The 16767-nt window shown below is 44.8% G+C and overlaps 3 protein-coding genes across 3 annotated transcripts in view; all 3 read right to left on the bottom strand.

The window, feature by feature from the left end:
* Positions 1–16767, bottom strand: part of LOC144698341 (uncharacterized) — a 204575-nt gene that overhangs the window by 37592 nt on the left and 150216 nt on the right. The gene's annotated exons all lie outside the window — the stretch shown is intronic.
* Positions 1–16767, bottom strand: part of LOC144698308 (uncharacterized) — a 319027-nt gene that overhangs the window by 282697 nt on the left and 19563 nt on the right. The gene's annotated exons all lie outside the window — the stretch shown is intronic.
* LOC144697674 (uncharacterized) overlaps positions 4571–16767 on the bottom strand; it is a 30587-nt gene continuing 18390 nt past the window's right edge. Inside the window, exons 3-5 of the mRNA XM_078569694.1 lie at positions 13148–13336; positions 7267–7689; positions 4571–4688 (exon numbers count right to left, since the gene is read on the bottom strand). Of these exons, the coding sequence (XP_078425820.1) occupies positions 4571–4688; positions 7267–7689; positions 13148–13336 (730 nt within the window). The remainder of the gene's footprint in view (positions 4689–7266; positions 7690–13147; positions 13337–16767) is intronic.

The raw sequence follows: 16767 nt of genomic DNA, 5'->3' as shown, positions 1-16767 counted from the left end.
TCCCTCCTCCCCTAGAAGCCCGAATCTTGTGTAGGCCCAGACTGGGTGGCAGGTTCCCTTCCCTGAAGGATATTAGTGAACCAGTTGGGTTTTTAAGACAATCCAGCAGTTTTCATGGTCACTTTTTCCTAGTGCCGACCCCACAAATTCCCAGATTCATTCAGCTCAATTTCACAACCTGCCTTTGTGTTTTTGTGGGTTCTCTCTCACTCCCTTTTTTCTGTTTTAAATCAACTTCACAGGGTAATAGAAGGAGAAGATTTGCTGTTGGGAAACTCACACCAAGACCTGAGAGAGTCACTTGATTCATCAGGACCTGAATATTATCGGCCTTTGAACATGGAAGCAGAAAGCGCTGCTCATGCTGGGGAGAAACCGTGTAAGTGCGGGGACTGTGGGAAGGGATTCAATTACCCGTCTGACCTGGAAACTCATCGACGCACTCACACTGGGAAGAAGCCATTCACCTGCCCTGAGTGTGGGAAGGGATTTACTCAGTCATCCACTCTGCTGACACACCAGCGAGTTCACACTGGGGAGAGACCATTCACCTGCTCCGAGTGTGGGAAGGGATTTATTAGTTCAACCAACCTGCAGACACACCAGAGAGTTCACACTAGGGAGAGACCGTACACCTGCTCCGTGTGTGGGATGGGATTCATTACTTCAACGATCCTGCAGACACACCAGCAAATTCACAATGGGGAGAGACCATTCACCTGCTCAAAATGTGGCAAGGGATTCACTCGATCATTCGACCTGCTGACACACCAGCGAGTTCACACTGGGGAGAGGCCGTACACCTGCTCTGAGTGTAGGAAGGGATTCACTAGGTCATCCCACCTACTGAGACATCAGCTGGTTTACTCAGACCAGAGACAGTTTACATGCTCAGTCTGCTGGAAGTGCTATAAAAGTTACCAGGACCTGATCTTGCATCAACGTGTTCACACTGACGAGAGACCGTTCAGGTGCTCTCACTGCAGGACTGGGTTCAGGCGATCATCTGACCTCATTGTACATCAGCGCAGTCACACCGGGGAGAGGCCGTTCACCTGTTCCATGTGTGGGAAGGGATTCACTCAGTCATCCAACCTGCTGAGACACCAGCGAATTCACACTGGGGAAGGGGCTGCTCACTTGCCCTGACTGTAGGAAGGGATTCATTAATTGAACCTACCCACTGAAACACCACCGAGTTCACACTGGGGAGAGACCAGTCAGCTGGTCTGTGTGTGGAAAGTGATTCACTCAGTCATTTGTGCTGCTGAGACACCAGCGAGTTGACAAGTAACAGCAAAATCCAATTACTGTAGTTAATCACATCCTGGACAGAACCATGTTCATTGGGGTCTGTTTCTGCTGATGTTAATAAACTCCAGCCCTGTTGTAGAGGCTAATATTGTTGATACAAATCAATTAAATTAACTTGGTGTGAAATACAATGTGTGTTGAATCTTTTTAATATCTCCAATACTCTGCTTCTCCCCTGTCACCTCCAACAAGAAGTGTGAGGAGCTCATGGAGCTTCTTTGTTACTAAGATTGAGACAATCCGATCAGCTGCCTCTGCTGCTTCCCTCCCTTCTACTCTCCCACTAGGCCAAACTGTCTCTAAGGTTCCTTCTTGCCTGAGCCCTGAACTCGCATCTTTCTCCAGTTTCTCTCCCATCTCCCCTCATGTCCTCTCAGTGCTCATCTTGTCCATGAGGCCCTCCCTCTGCTCCCTTGACCTTATTCTCACTAAACTACTGATTATCCAACTTCCCCATGTTAGCTGATATTGTTAATGTCTCTCTCTCTTCTGGTAATGTCCTTCTCAACTTCAAATCTATCATCCTCACCCATCCTAAAAATAAACTCTTGACCTGACCATCTTTTCAAACTACCACCCCATCTCCAATCTCCCTTTCCTCTCCAAAGTCCTTGTACTTGGTGTCCCCCAAGGATCTATCCTTGGCCCCTCCTATTTCTCATCTACATGCTGCCATTTGGTGACATCATCCAAAAGCACTGTGTTAGTTTTCACGTGTACACTGACATTGCCCAGCTCTACCTCACCACCATCCCTCTCCATTCCTCCACTGTTACTAAATTATCAAACTGCTTATCCCACATCCAGTACTGGATGAGCAGAAATTTCCTCCAATTAAAAATTGGGAAGACCAAAGCCATTGTCTTCGGTCACCACTATAAATTCCGTTTCCTAACTACCGAGTCCATCCCTCTCCCTGGGAACTGTCTGAGGCTGAACCAGACTGTTCACAATCTTGGTCTTTTATTGACCCCAAGATGAGTTTCTGACCACTTATCTGCACCATCACTAACACCTGATATTTCAATCTCCATAACGCTGCATGTCTCCACCTCACCCCAGCTCATCTGCTGCTCAAATCCTCATCCATGTCCATGTTACCTTTAGACTTGGCAATCCCAATACATTCCTAGCCGGCCCCTCACATTCAACCCGGCCCCACACAGAAACATGAGGTCATCCAAAACTCTGCTGTCTGTGAGCTTTATCAGGCCAAGTCCCCTTAACCCTTCACCCCTGTAGTCATTGACCTAAATTGGCCCCTGTTCAAGCAATGCCTCAATTTTAAAATTTGTAACCTTGTTAACAAATCCCTGCATGGCCACATCCCTCCCTATCTCTGTAACTCCCAGTCGCACAACCCTCTGAGATACCTGTGCTATCTCATTCCGTACTCTTTCGCATCCCTGATTTTAATTACCCCACCATTGGTGGCCGTGCCTAGGTGCAAAGTTCCGGAATTTCCTCCCGAAACCCCTCCAGCTCTCTCTCCTGATTAAAGAGGCGTGTTAATATCTGCCTCTCCAATCAAGGTTCTGTCTATTTAACCTAATATCGACCCATGTGACTTTATGTCAAATGTTTCTTTATGAAAGTCCTGTGAAGGACCTTGGCACGTTTTGTTACATTAAAGGTATTATATGAATACGAATTGTTTCTGTTTCATGACAGCCAGTTTGTGCACAGTAAGATTCCACAAACATCACTCAGACTAACTGATTAATCCAGTTTTATTTGGTGGTGTTTGTTAAAGCACGAATGTTTGTTCCACTGCACCAGGAGAATTCCCCTGTGGACAGGATGTGGAGTTGTTAAGCTCTCCTGAGCTGAGAGTGTATCTGATTGAGCTGCCGGGCCTGCAGTGTACCTTGAAGAACCGCTGTCTGGGATCTTTCCTCTTAATTCACTGACTTCCAGCTGAAGTTGTTTCTGCAGTTGAATAGTAAACTTTGAATATCAATCCCAATTTAACCTTTGGAGCAAAATCAACAACTTTAAATCAGCTGTAAAAGAGAAAGAAAATTCATGCTAATGCATTTGGGGAGGGCAAACAAAGCTGGAGAATACACAATAAACAGGAGAATATTGGGAGGGGTAGAGGAAGTGAGAGACCTCGGAGTCCATGTCCACAGGTCCTTGAAGGTGGCAGGACAGATGGATCAGGTGGTAAGGAAAGCATATATTTATCAGAACTCACAATACACCAGCACATTCACACTGGGGAGAGGGCATTCACCTGTACGGAGTGTGGGAAGGGATTCACTCAGTTATCCAGCCTGAACAAACTCTCACTGAGGGGAGGCCATTCAGCTGCTCCAAGTGTGGGAAAAGATTCACCCATTCGAACAACCTGGTGAGACACCAGCAGGTTCACACTAGAGAGAAGTTGTTCAGCTGCTCTGAGTGTGGGAAGAGATTTACTCAGTCATCCCATCTACAGACACATCAACAAATTCACACTGATGAAAGACCTCTTAAATGCCCAGACTCTGAAAAGTGCTTTAAAAGTTCCAATGAACTGATGCACCATGAACGTATTTACACCGACGAGAGACCGTTCAGGTGCTCTCACTGTGGGACTGGGTTCAGGTGGTCATCTCAACTCACTGTACACCAGCGAATTCACACTGGAGAGAGGCCATTCACATGCTCCAAGTGTGGGGAAGGGATTCACTCAGTCACTAACCTGCTGAGACACCAGCGAGTACACAATTAACAAGGGATTGGATTTTGCTGTGAATCTCATCCAGGTCTGAACCATGTTCATTGGGGTCTGTTTCTGCTGATGTTAATAAACTCCAGCCCAGTTATAGTGATTTATACTCTGGATAACAATCAGATGAATCAGATTTGTGATAAACACATGGTGTATTGAGTGTTTTTTTAATATCACTAACACAAATTAGTTCCTTTTGAACAAAGGAACATGTCTCAGGATATTGGGACAGCAATGAACAAACTCAGGGGAATATTGGATACAGAGTCAAAACAACATTATATTCTTTCACCATGCAACCTGTCTCAGAATTCTCTCATCAAACAGACCATCAACATGAGAGGAGTTGACATTTTCAGTCATTGCAAGAGGAAATTAGAGGCTGTAATTATCCACGGATGTTGTTCTGAAATTTTACAACCTCCCACTGTCACCAAAGCTGGCAATAGACAGCTCATTGTTCTAATTGTGTTGTAGCCTCTGTCCCAGGTTTTGTTCAATGTAGATTTAACGTTCAGAGAAAGGGGTGAGATTGGATGGTCAAAACCGCTCACAGGCTATGGAGGGTGATGTTGACTTGAATGTGCCAAAAACAGTGTTCTCAATAGGCACGAATACTTTATCCCCAGTATTAGTCACTTTGGTCGGTGTTGTCCACCTGATAGGACAGGATGTGTCCTCATGTGTCTGTTTGTATGAGTGCGGGTGTGTCCCTGAGTATGGAAGTGTGTGTAAATGTGTGTGGGTGTGGAGATGTTGTCTGAGTGTGTGAGACAGAGGGAGAATGTGTGTGTGGGTCTCTGTGTGTGGTTGTCTGTGCTGCTTCTCATTAGCTATAACAGAAACCTTCCTCTCCAAGCAGACAACACGGCTCCTGAGAATCCCATCCAGTGATGTGAATGGTACGATTCGGAGATCCTTCATCCAGGGTGAAACCACAGGCTGACTGTGTGCTGTGTAAAACCTGACATCTACACAACCAGGCCCCACTTCTCCTGGAGCAACATGAAGTGTCTGCTGCTTTCCAGATCCATTCCTTTCCCCTCACTATTATCCTCAGATAGTTCACAAATTCCTTGTGTACAACATCCTCCAACACGCCTATAGTTTCCACTTTAAATATTTCCATCGTTCTTTTTCACAGACAGCAATGGGATTGCTGCTATCACAGGAATCAGTTCTGAAATACTGTCCCTCTGATCTTCAGGCTTCCTGGAGTAATACACTGATCCCGATCTTCCCACCTAACACAAATCCATATCCCCATCTGAGTGCCAGATTTTAATGTGATTGTCTAATATAGAAAACATGTATCATTTAACCCATTTAAACCTGATTCAGCACGCCCCCTCCACACATACTACAAGAGATTGTCTTTGAGATCAGTTGTTCCTTTGTAATCTGGGTTGTTCTGAATGATGACAATATGAACCTTCTTCCTAACCTGTCCTAACCCTTGAAAGGGGGGAATGCGTCATTAACACATAGATGCTTCAAGTTAGTAATTCTGCTTTGTCTGGCTGACATAATTAATTTAGGACTAACAGAAGGATTAGGGTATGGTAAAATGGACAGATGTCCAACGGGGACATAAGGGGACTTCTTGCTAATGTCGGGATTACAAGGTTAGACATTACTTTTACATTGATTTTTTTAACAATTTGCTGATTTTTGATGGAAAGGGAGACAGTGAGAAGGAGGTAGAAAGTCAAGAAGGTCAGAGGGAGTGCACTTGTGGTGTGGGGTGGGAGGAGAATAACAGAGGAACCAGGTATGGGTGCAGACCATTTCTACATAGGCATGAACGTACAGGATCGAAATTATAAACAAGGGCACACGGTTCATTCTGTAATCATGATCAATGCTGTAATGTCTACAAAATACTCCAAATGTATGGGAGAAACTTCTATCAATGAGATGTCTTTGGGACTCTCCTGTATCCCCATATTTGTCGTTAATGTTGCTTTTCCATCACACAGCTGACTCATGTCGAGTGTTTTAGATTCTCCACAACACCCTTCTGTCGGTTCATTCACTGAAACCACGGACTATCCTTGTTGTAACGGTGACATTCCCTGTCTGCCCGGTTATTTCATGAAGTCAGTCAGCCCTTGAATTGTTTGTACATTGTTTCATCATGTCCCACCCAGCTGGCCACCAGTGCAGAGGCATTGGAGGAGGACGGTTTGGTTCACGTTGTTAGAGGCTGTGGACAGGCCGAGAAGGACAATGAGGGAGTTTTCCTTTGTCACGTTCACATCGGGTGTCATTGGTGACTTTGGGAAGAGCTGTTTCGATACCGTGACAGGGACAGAGATCTTATTGGAGGGATTTAAACATGGAGTTCTGGGAAATGTGGACATGGATTTGGGCGGTGATCAGGACTTTGGAGAGCGAAAGGAGGTTGGAGCTGGAGCGGGAGTTTAATAGGATAGTGGGGTCAAGTGTTGGTTTTATTGAGGACAGGTGATGATGGCAGATTTGAAGGAGAGATGGGCAGTACCAGGAGAGAGAGAACCGTTAATATCAGTGAACATGGGGAAAATGGGTGATCAGCAGTTTAGCGGGAATAGGGTCGATGGAGCAGGAGGTGGGTCTCATGGGCAAAGTGAGCTCTGAGAGGGAAGGAAGGGGAGATGGGAGAGAAACTGGAGAAAGATGTGGGTTCAGAAATCGGACATGAGGGATCTTTAGAGACAGTTTGTCCCAATGGGCTCGTGGAAGGGAAGAAAGCAGCTGAGGCAGCTGATCGGATTGTCTCAATCTTAGTGACAAAGAAGCTCCATGAGCTCCTCACACTTGTTGCTGGAGGTGAATATGGCGGAGACAGGGGAGAGGGAAAGCCCTTCGAAAGGAACTAATGTCTTAGGGATAGTGAAAAGATTCAACATCATCTATTTAATTGAAAGCTTAATGATTTTATTTTTATCCAGAACATTAACACCTATAACTGGGCTGGAGTTTACTAACATCAGCAGAAACAGACCCCAGTGAAACATGGTTCAGTTGCAAAACTCAATCACTGTAGTTACTCGTGAACCTGCTGGTGTCTCAGCAGGTTGGATGACTGAGTGAATCCTTTCCCTCACTCAAAGCAGGTGAACGGTCTCTCCCCAGTGTAAACTCGCTGGTGTTTCAGGAGGTTGGATGACTGAGTAAATCCCATCCCAGACACGGAGCAGGTGAAAGGTCTCTCCCCAGTGTGAACTCGCTGGTGTTTCAGGAGGTTGGATGACGGAGTAAATCCCATCCCACACACGGAGCAGGTGAAAGGTCTCTCCCCAGTATGAACTCGCTGGTGTGAAATAAGATTAGCTGATCGCCTGAACCCAGTCCCACAGTGAGAGCATCTGAACGGTCTCTCGTCAGTGTGAACACGTTGATGGGACATCAGGTCCCCGGAACTTTTATAGCACTTCCCACAGTCTGGACATTGAAAAGGTCTCTCCTCACTGTGAACTCGCTGGTGCGTCAACAGATGGGATGAATCAGTGAATCCCTTCCCACATTCTGAACAGGTGAAATGCCTCTCTCCAGTGTGACCATGCTGGTGTCTCAGCAGGTTGGATGACTGTGTGAATCCCTTCCCACACTTGGAACAGATAAATGGCTTCTCGCCAGTGTGAATTCGTTGGTGCATAGTCAGATGAGATGATCGCCTGAACCCAGTCCCACAGTGACAGCAGCTGAACAGTCTCTCGTCAGTGTGAACGCGTTGATGGGACATCAGTTCCCAGGAACTTTTGTAGCACTTCCCACAGTCCAAGCATTTAAAAGGTCTCTCGTCAGTGTGAACTCACTGGTGTTTCAGTAGGTAGGATGAACAAGTGAATCCCATCCCACACTCGGAGCAGATGAACGGTCTCTCTGCTGTTTGACTGCACCGATGTCTTTCCATGCAACTGAATCCCTTCCCACAGTCCCCACATTTCCACGGTTTCTCCCTGTTGGGACTGCATTTATGTCCTGCCAGATTAGAGGATTGGCTGAAGCCTTGTCCACACACACAACACGTGTACAGTTTCTCCCCACTGTGAACGGTGCTTTTTCCTTCCATGTTCAAAATCCGATGATATTCAGGTTACGATAAACTGTGCAACTCCATCAGATCCTGATGTGATGTTTGGTTTCAGTTTCCCGACTGCAAATCCTCCCCTTTTAATATCCTGTGGAATTGATTTAAAACAGAAAGAGGGAGTGAGAGAGAACCCACAAAAACACAAAGGCAGGTTGTGAAATTGAGCTGAATGAATCTGGGAATTTGTGGGGCAGGCACGAGGAAAAAGTGACCACGAAAGATGCTGGATTGTCACAAAAACTCAACTGGTTCACTAAGGTCCACCAGGGAAAGGACCTTCTACACAGTCTGTGCCCATAAATTTCAAAATTGTGCCTGAACACTAAGGTCTAGGTCATAGGAGCAGGAGTCCTAACACTGACTCCTGGGGAAATCCACTTTCAACCTTCCTCCATTCTGAAAAATCATTACTCTCTGTTTCCTGTCATTCAGTTAATTTTGTACCCATGTTGCTGCTGCCCATTTTGTTCTATGAGCTATAACTTTGCTCACAAGTCTGTTATGTAGCACTTTACCTAATGCCATTTGGAAGACTATGTACAGCACATTAACAGCATTACCCTTATCAACTACACTGTTAACTCTTGAAAAACCTTAAGCAAGTTAGTTTAACATGATTTTCCCTTAACAAACTTGTGCTGGCTTTCCTGAATTAGCCCACATTTGCTTAAGTGACTATTAATTTTGTCCAGAATTATCACTCCCAAGGCTAAACTGACTGGTCTGGTAGTTGCTGGGCTTATCATTACACCCTTTTTGAACAAAGGTGTATGATTTGCAATTCTCCTGTCCTCTGTCACCACTCATGGGTCCGAAGAAGTTTGGAATAATATGGTCAGTGCGTCCACAATTTCCACTCTGAATTCCCTCAGTATCCTTGGATACATCTCATCCAATCCTGGTGCCTTGTCAACTTTATCAGACAGCCTATATACCTTCTCCTTATCAATATTAAACACCACAAGTGTTTGAACTACTTCCTCTTTAACCTTGACCTGTGCAGCATCATCTTTGGTAAAGACAGATGCCAAATATCCATTTATACCTCATCCATACCCCTTGTCCCAATGGGTAAATCACCTTTTTGTAAATCCCTAACCAGCCCCTGTCTCCTTTTACCGGCCTGTTACTAGGTATCAGCCAGAGAAAGCGTTTTGATTTCCTTCCATGTTAGCTGCCAGTCTCTTCTCATACTCTCTCTTTGCTTCTCTTACTTTCTTTTTCCAATTTCTCTCTGAATATCCTTTCTTTATCCTGTCTCTCGGTTGTATTAGCCACCTGATATCTCTGTTAGCAGATTTATTCATCTTCATCTTAATCTCTTCTCTTATTTAGTGAGCTGTGGATATGTTAGCCATACCTTCCTCATTTGTAAGAATATGTCATTACTATGTCTGATCTATTTCCTCTTTAAGGCAGCCCATTCCTCAATTACAGTTTCTCCTGCCAACCTTTGATTCCACTTTACTGGGTCAGATCCATTCTCACCTTACTGAAGTTGGCTTTCCCCAGTTAATTATTCTTTCTCCTACAAGTAACCTTTGCCCACAGACAGACAGGCCAACTGTTTACCTTCCAGATTTAAAGGCCGATGATATTCAGGTCCTCACGAATCGAGTGACTCTGCCAGATCTGAATTGATGTTTGATTTGAGTTTCCCATCTGTCAACCCTTAACTTCTAAGATCCAGTATCAGAAATTTACAAAAACACTAACCGTCAGTCCAAGATAGAAATTGAGAAGAGACAAAGATTTCTCTTGGTTTGAGTTTGCTGTGGGTAAATCCTCCCCTTCTAACCCCCTGGAAAAGGAGTTTCCAAAATCCATCCCTGTCAGTCCAGGATAGAAATTCACAATATCCTCTCCTCCTGCTACCTGGACCAGGATGGCCGCGCATGCGCCCTGCTGCACATTGTCCCTGTGAAGATGGCGGTTATTAACTCGGGCCTGTCTCCGAGAGGAGACGCGGGCCACAGTTGTCTCCTCTCCATTCGGTGTAACCGCAGGACCGGTAGCTTCTTATTCAAGATTTCAGACCTTCACAGGGTCTTCATGAAGCCTCCCCGCTCACTCCGCCGCCTCCATCCCTCCCCCACTCACCAACTCCTTTTACTCCCCTGTGTTCGCCATTTCTCAGCGTCTTCGACTAGCTCCAGGTACAGATGGTACTGCGCATGCTCCTGTCAGAGATCGCAATGCGCATGTACCAGTCAGTGCCAGCTACTACGCCTGCGCCAGGACCGCCTGTCGTGAGGATAGAGCACATTTTGCCCCCCACTGAATCCTGGGTAAACGTACCGCCATTGAAAGGCCTGTTCTGATAAGATAATTATGTTTTATGATCCGATGATGATTGGCGCCATAGGGCCAATATATAAAATTATTAATATTGATATGGCAACCATAGTGCACGGCCCATCCACCATAGTTCTGTCCTGGGTGTAATTAACAACAGATCAAACCGTGACAGTTAGATCTGAACTCACTGGAGTCTCAGCAGTGGCGCAGACAAGTGACTTTTCTCCCCATATTCTGACGACTGAAACTCTGTCTTGTCAGTTGGAATGTAGCAATTGTGGATCTAATCCTTTGACCTTCTAAAACTGGAGTGTTAGTTGGTGGGCAGTGAGCAAAGGGTTGCACACATGAGGTATCTGAATGGTCTCCCACAGGTATGACTGTGCTGCTGTGTCAGAAAATGGAATAACGAGGTGAATCCATTTCCACATTCAGCTGGTGTGATTTCATGGTGTGATTTTGGAACATAAGTGTTCAGCTCACACTGGGATCTCAAACCCTTCTGAGAATGAGCCATATATTCTCAACCACAGTTAGAGAAAGGTGGTGCTGTAAATCTGAAATAAAAAAAAACAAAATAGTGGAATTTTCAGCAGATCTGGCAGTGTCTGTGGAGAGTGAACGATGTATTTAAATTTCAGGGCTGTGACTTTCCATCAGAACTGCACTGCAACAGTGAGCAGACTTGAAAACTTAGCTCTATTTCTCAATTCACAGATTCTTCTGGATGTGCTGAGTATTTCCATGATTTTCTGCTTTTATCTCTGATTGAAGAAGTTGCATATGAATTGTGCATTAGATTTATTGATGACTAATGTATATTTATTCTCAACCATCTACAAGTGGAAAACTCTTCCACTTGTCTACCTTGTCAACCCCTTTCATTATCTTAAAGGCCTTAGTCAGGTCATCCTTCACTTTCTTTTCCAGAGAAAAACTTTTCAATCCGTTAAATCTCTGTGAATTTGACATATTTTCCAATTCTGGCATCGTTCCAGTAAATCTTTTTTGCACCATCCCCAGTGCTTCGCTCCTTCCTATAATATGGAGACAGAACTAATCTGAGCATCAAAGTCACATTGTCCCAAATTCCTGTATGTTGTAAGGATCATTATGGCAATGGGAGAGGGGAATGTGGTTTCGAGCTGTTATTCACCATCCCCTGTTTCAGCCATTCTCCCATAAGCTGAAAATAAGATTAGATGAAATGAGCAGATCTAATGAGCCGCTCTGTGACATTATGAATCAATTACAAAGTTGTCTCTCAGCCTTACAGTGAAGCGGAGGGTATTTTTCATTCTAAATTTGCTAATTATACCATTAAGAATAGCTGTCAGAGAATGACTACATTTCAGCATGGGGCCAGTGTATAGCTCATTTAACATGATTACCCAAGCAGTGAAGAGGTGAATTTATAATTCACATGCACCTTGTTTGTGCATTTCCCAGAATAATAGTTGCACTGAATCTGTTGTTCTCCATCTTGATATGTTCAAGATGGAAATCCATAAATATTTGGGCACTAAGGGATATGGTGATAGGATGGGAAAGTGGAGTTGAGCTGGAAGAACATTTAATGGTGGAGCAGGCTCAAGGGGCCTTTTGGTCCAACCCTGCTCCTATTTCTTGTGTTCTTATCAACATCACTGTGTATCATTTCCATTCAAGCACAGCAGATGCAGCAGCACCCGTCCACCTCCTCCCTTCCCACATTCCAGGGCCCCAAACACTTTCCAAGGGGCACAGTGATTTACTGGTACTTCTTGCTATTCAGTATTGTATATTCACTGACCACAGTGCGGTTTTCTCTACATTGAGGAGATTAAATCCCAGTTGGGTAACTGCTTTGTGGAACCATTGCCTTTCAGTCTCCAAGTGTGTTCCTGAGGTTCTGGTCATTTACCAGTTTATTCTCCACCCACTCCCACTTTGACCTCGGCCTCCTGCACTGTTCCAATGAAGCTCAATGGAAGCTCGAGGAACAGCAGCTCATCTTTCATTGGACACTTTACATCCTTCTGAGCTCAACATTCATTTTGATAATTTCAGATCATAACCACTGCTCCCATTTTTTCTGACAGTAGGTACTGGTAATGGTTCTGCTTTTACCATTTATCTCTCCTCTGGGCCTGCGTTGTTTCTCCACTTGTCCCATTAGTTTATTTCCTTGTCTCATTATCACCCAATGCTGCCTTGCACCATCATCCCCTTTGTCATTTAATCACGAGTTCAGGCTCGGACAAGTGGGAACTTAAGAGATAGTTTGTCCCGGTGGGCTAGTGGAAGGGAGGGAAGCAGCAGAGGCAGCTGATCGGATTGTCTCAATCTTAGTGACAAAGAAGCTCCATGAGCTCCTCGCACTTGTTGCTGGAGGTGAGGATGGAGGAGACAGGGGAGAGGGAGAGCCCTTCAAAAGGAACTAACTTGTGCTAGAAATATCAAAACGACTCAACTGTTCATCACGAAGCTGATTTATTCCAATTTTATACAGAATTTGTAACTGGGCTGGAGTTTATTAACATCAAAAAGGTACTAACTTGTTAAAAATAGTAAAAAGGTTCAACGCATTGTGTTTAACACAATGCTGATTTATTTGACTTTTAACTAAGTGGGCTGGAGTTTATTAGTGTCTACAGAAACACACTATAATGAACATACTTCAGTCCTGAATGTTATTAAGAGCAAAATCCCATCACGACAGTTACTTGTGAACTTGCTGGTGTCTCAGCAGGCTGGATGACTGACTGAATCCCTTCCCACATTCAGAGCAGGTAAATGGCCTCTCTCCAGTGTGAACTCTCTGGTGCAGCAGCAGGTCGGATGACTGACTGAATCCCTTCCCACATTCGGAGCAGGTAAATGGCCTCTCTCCAGTGTGAACTCTCTGGTGTCTTAGCAGGTTGGATGACTGAATGAATCCCTTCCCACACCTGGAACAGGTGAATGGTCTCTCTCCAGTGTGGACTCGCTGGTGTGCGATGAGTTCAGATGATTGTCTGAACCCAGTCCCACAGTGAGAGCACCTGAACGGTCTTTCATCAGCGTGAACACGTTGATGGGACTTTAGTTCCACAGAACTTTTGAAGCACGTCTCACACTGTGGGCATTTAAAAGGTCTCTCATCTGTGTTAACTCGCTGGTGTCCCATGAGGTTGGCTAATTGAGTGAATCCCTTCCCATGCCCAGAGCAAGTGAATGGTCTCTCCCCAGTGTGAGTGCACCAATGAGTTCCCAGTTCCAATGGGGATTTCAATCTCTTCCCACAGTCCCCACATTTCCATGGTTTCTCTCCATTGTGACTGCATTCATGCTCCGTCAGGTCAGATGATCGGCTGAAGCCTCGTCCACACACAGAACACGTGTACGGTGTCTCCCCACTGTGAACGGTGCTTTTTCCTTCCATGTTCAAAATCTGAAGATACTCAGTTTAAGATGAATTAGGCGACTCGATCAGATCCTGATGTGATGTTTGGTTTCAGTTTCCCGACTGCAAAAAAATTCTAATAACCTGTGAAATTGATTTAAAACAGAAAAAGGGAGTGAGAGAGAACCCACAAAAACACAAAGGCACGTTGTGAAATTGAGCTGAATGAATCTGGTAATTTGTGGGGCCGGCACTGGGAAAAAGTGACCATGAAAACTGCTGGATCGTGATAAAAACCCAACTGGTTCACTAATGTCCATCAGGGGAGGGAACCTGCCACCCGGTCTGGGCCAACAAAAGACTCTGGCCTCCATAAGAATATACGAAATAGGAACAAGAGAAGTCCTAACACCCCGTCGAGCCTGCTCCTCCATTCAATACAATCGTGGCTGAATTTGGGTTTCAACTCCACTTTCCCACCCACTTCCCATATCCCTCGACTCCCTGAGAGATCGAAAATCTCTCCATCTCAGCCGGAAATATATTCAGTGATGGAGCATCCACAACTCGCTGGGCTGGAGAATTCAATGTGACAGAGAGAGTAAGAGAGAGAGGAGTGGGAGAGACAGAGAGAGAAGGTTACTAAACAAAGCACAGGATGTCAATAAACAGAATTCAAGTGCATGGGATTGGGGTAATATCCTGTTATAGATTGAGAATTGGTGAACAGACAGAAAACAGAGTTGGAATAAATGTCTCATTCTCAGGATGACAGGCAGTTATTTGTGGGATACTGCAAGGATCAGTGCTTGGCCCACAGCCATTCACAAACTATACAAATGATTTGAAGGCACTCATTTAAGCAGCACCTAAATTTTCACATTCTCATCCTTGTTTTCCTCCATGGTTGTGATCATTCCTATCTCTGTAACCTCCTCCAGCCTCACAATACCCCCTGAGATATCTGCTCTTCTCGAATTCGAGAATTACTGATTTTAATAATTCCATCACTGGTTGCCATTCTGTCAGTTTCCAAGACTCTAGAATTGCCTTCCTAAATCTCTCTGCCTCTCTACCTCATTTGCATCCTTTAAAATATTCCTTCAGACCAACCTCTTTGACCAAATTATTGGCCACCTGCCCGAGTATCTCCTTGGTTTCTAACATTTCTGTGAAATGTCTTGGTAAACTATATAACAATAAATGTGTGATATAAACACAAATTGATATTTCTCCAAATCAACAACAACAATGTCCCTTCCTCATCACTGGGTGAATAACCTGTAGCTCCTTACCTAACAGCATTGTGCGAGCACCTTCACCACACGGACTTAATTAGTAATGGGTTGAAAGGTTATGGGGTGAGGGAGGGAAATTGGAGTTGAGGCCAAAATGAGATCAGCCATGATCGTAATGAATGGCGGGGCAGGCTTGAGGGGTTGAATTGCCCACTCCTGCTCCTAGTTCTTATGTTCAAGGATCTATGGACATGCACACCGAGGGTCTGTACTTCCCGGGTCCTACCATTCATCATATACTCCCCTGCCTAGTTAGTCCTCCCGAAATGCATCACCTCACACTTTTTGGGAATAAATTCCATTTTCCAGTGTTCTGCCCATCTGACCAGCCCATCTATATTGTCCTGTAGTCTAAGGGTTTCCTCCTCGCTATTTACCACACTAGTGATTTTTTTGTGTTACCTGTGAACTTACTGATCATACCTCCTACATTCATGTCTACATCATTAATGTCCACTAAAAACAAGAAGGGATCCAGCACCCAACCCTGCAGTATGCCACTGGATACAGGCTTCCAGTCACAAAACCAACCTTTGACCATCACCCTCTGCCTCCTGACACTGAGCTAATTCTGGATCCAATTTGCCAAATTGTCCTGGATCACATGGGCTCTTACCTTCTGGACCTGTCTCCCATGCCAGACCTTGTCAAAAGAGAATTCCATGTGGACTATATCAATTGAACTACCCGCATCTACACACCTCGTCACCTTCTCGAAAAATTCAATCAAATTTGTTAGACATGATCTCTCACTGACAAAGCCATGCTGACTATCCTTGATTAGTTCTTGCCTCTCCACGTGGGGATTAATTCTGTCCCTCAGAACATTTCCAAAGTTTTCCCTACCACTGATGTTGGACTCGCTGGCCTATTAGCTCCCTGGTTTATCCCTACCATTCTTCTTTAATAATGGTACCACATTAGCTGTCCTCTGGTCCTCTGGTACTTCTCTTGTGACCAGAGAGGATTTTAAAATTAATGTCAGGGCCCCTGCAATCTCCTCCCTTGCCTCCCACAGCACCTGGGATACATTTCATCTGGGCCTGGGGATTAATAGACTTTTAAGGCCCAATAAAACCACTAATACCTCCTCCCTCTCAATACTCATTTGTTCAAGTATATCACAGTCCCCTTCCCTGATATCTATATCTACATCATCCTTCTGTATAGTTACTCCAGATGCAAAGTACTCATTTAAAACCTCATCTACATCTTCCAGCTCCTCACACAGATTGCCATTTTGGTCCCTGATGGGCCCTAATCTTTCCCTGGTTATCCTCTTTCCCTGAATATACTTATAAAATGCCTTTGGATTTTAACTTATTTCACCCAGCTGTGTTTTTCATGCCCCCTCTTCGCCTTCCTAATTTCTTTTTTAAGTAACCCCCTGCACTTTCTCTACCCATCAAGTGCTCCTGCTGTTTTGAGCCCTCGGTATGTACCATAAGCTTCCCTTTTCTCCCCCCTTATCTAATCCTGTCAATTCCTCAACATCCTGGTTTCTCTGGACTTGTTGGTCCTTTGTGGGAAAACGTTGGCCCTGCACTCTCACTATTTCCTTTTTGAATGACTCCCACTGCTCTGATGTTGATTTTCCTACAAGTAGCTGCTCCCAGTCCACTTTGGCCAGGTCCTGTCTTATCATATTGAAATTGGTCTTCCCCCAATTCAAAACCCTTATTTTCGATCCATCTTCGTT

This window comes from Cetorhinus maximus, chromosome 23, assembly GCF_964194155.1.
Source record: "Cetorhinus maximus chromosome 23, sCetMax3.hap1.1, whole genome shotgun sequence".
Lineage (NCBI taxonomy): Eukaryota > Metazoa > Chordata > Chondrichthyes > Lamniformes > Cetorhinidae > Cetorhinus > Cetorhinus maximus.
Note: the sequence above shows the minus strand (reverse complement) of the source record. Positions and strands in the feature narration are given on the sequence as shown.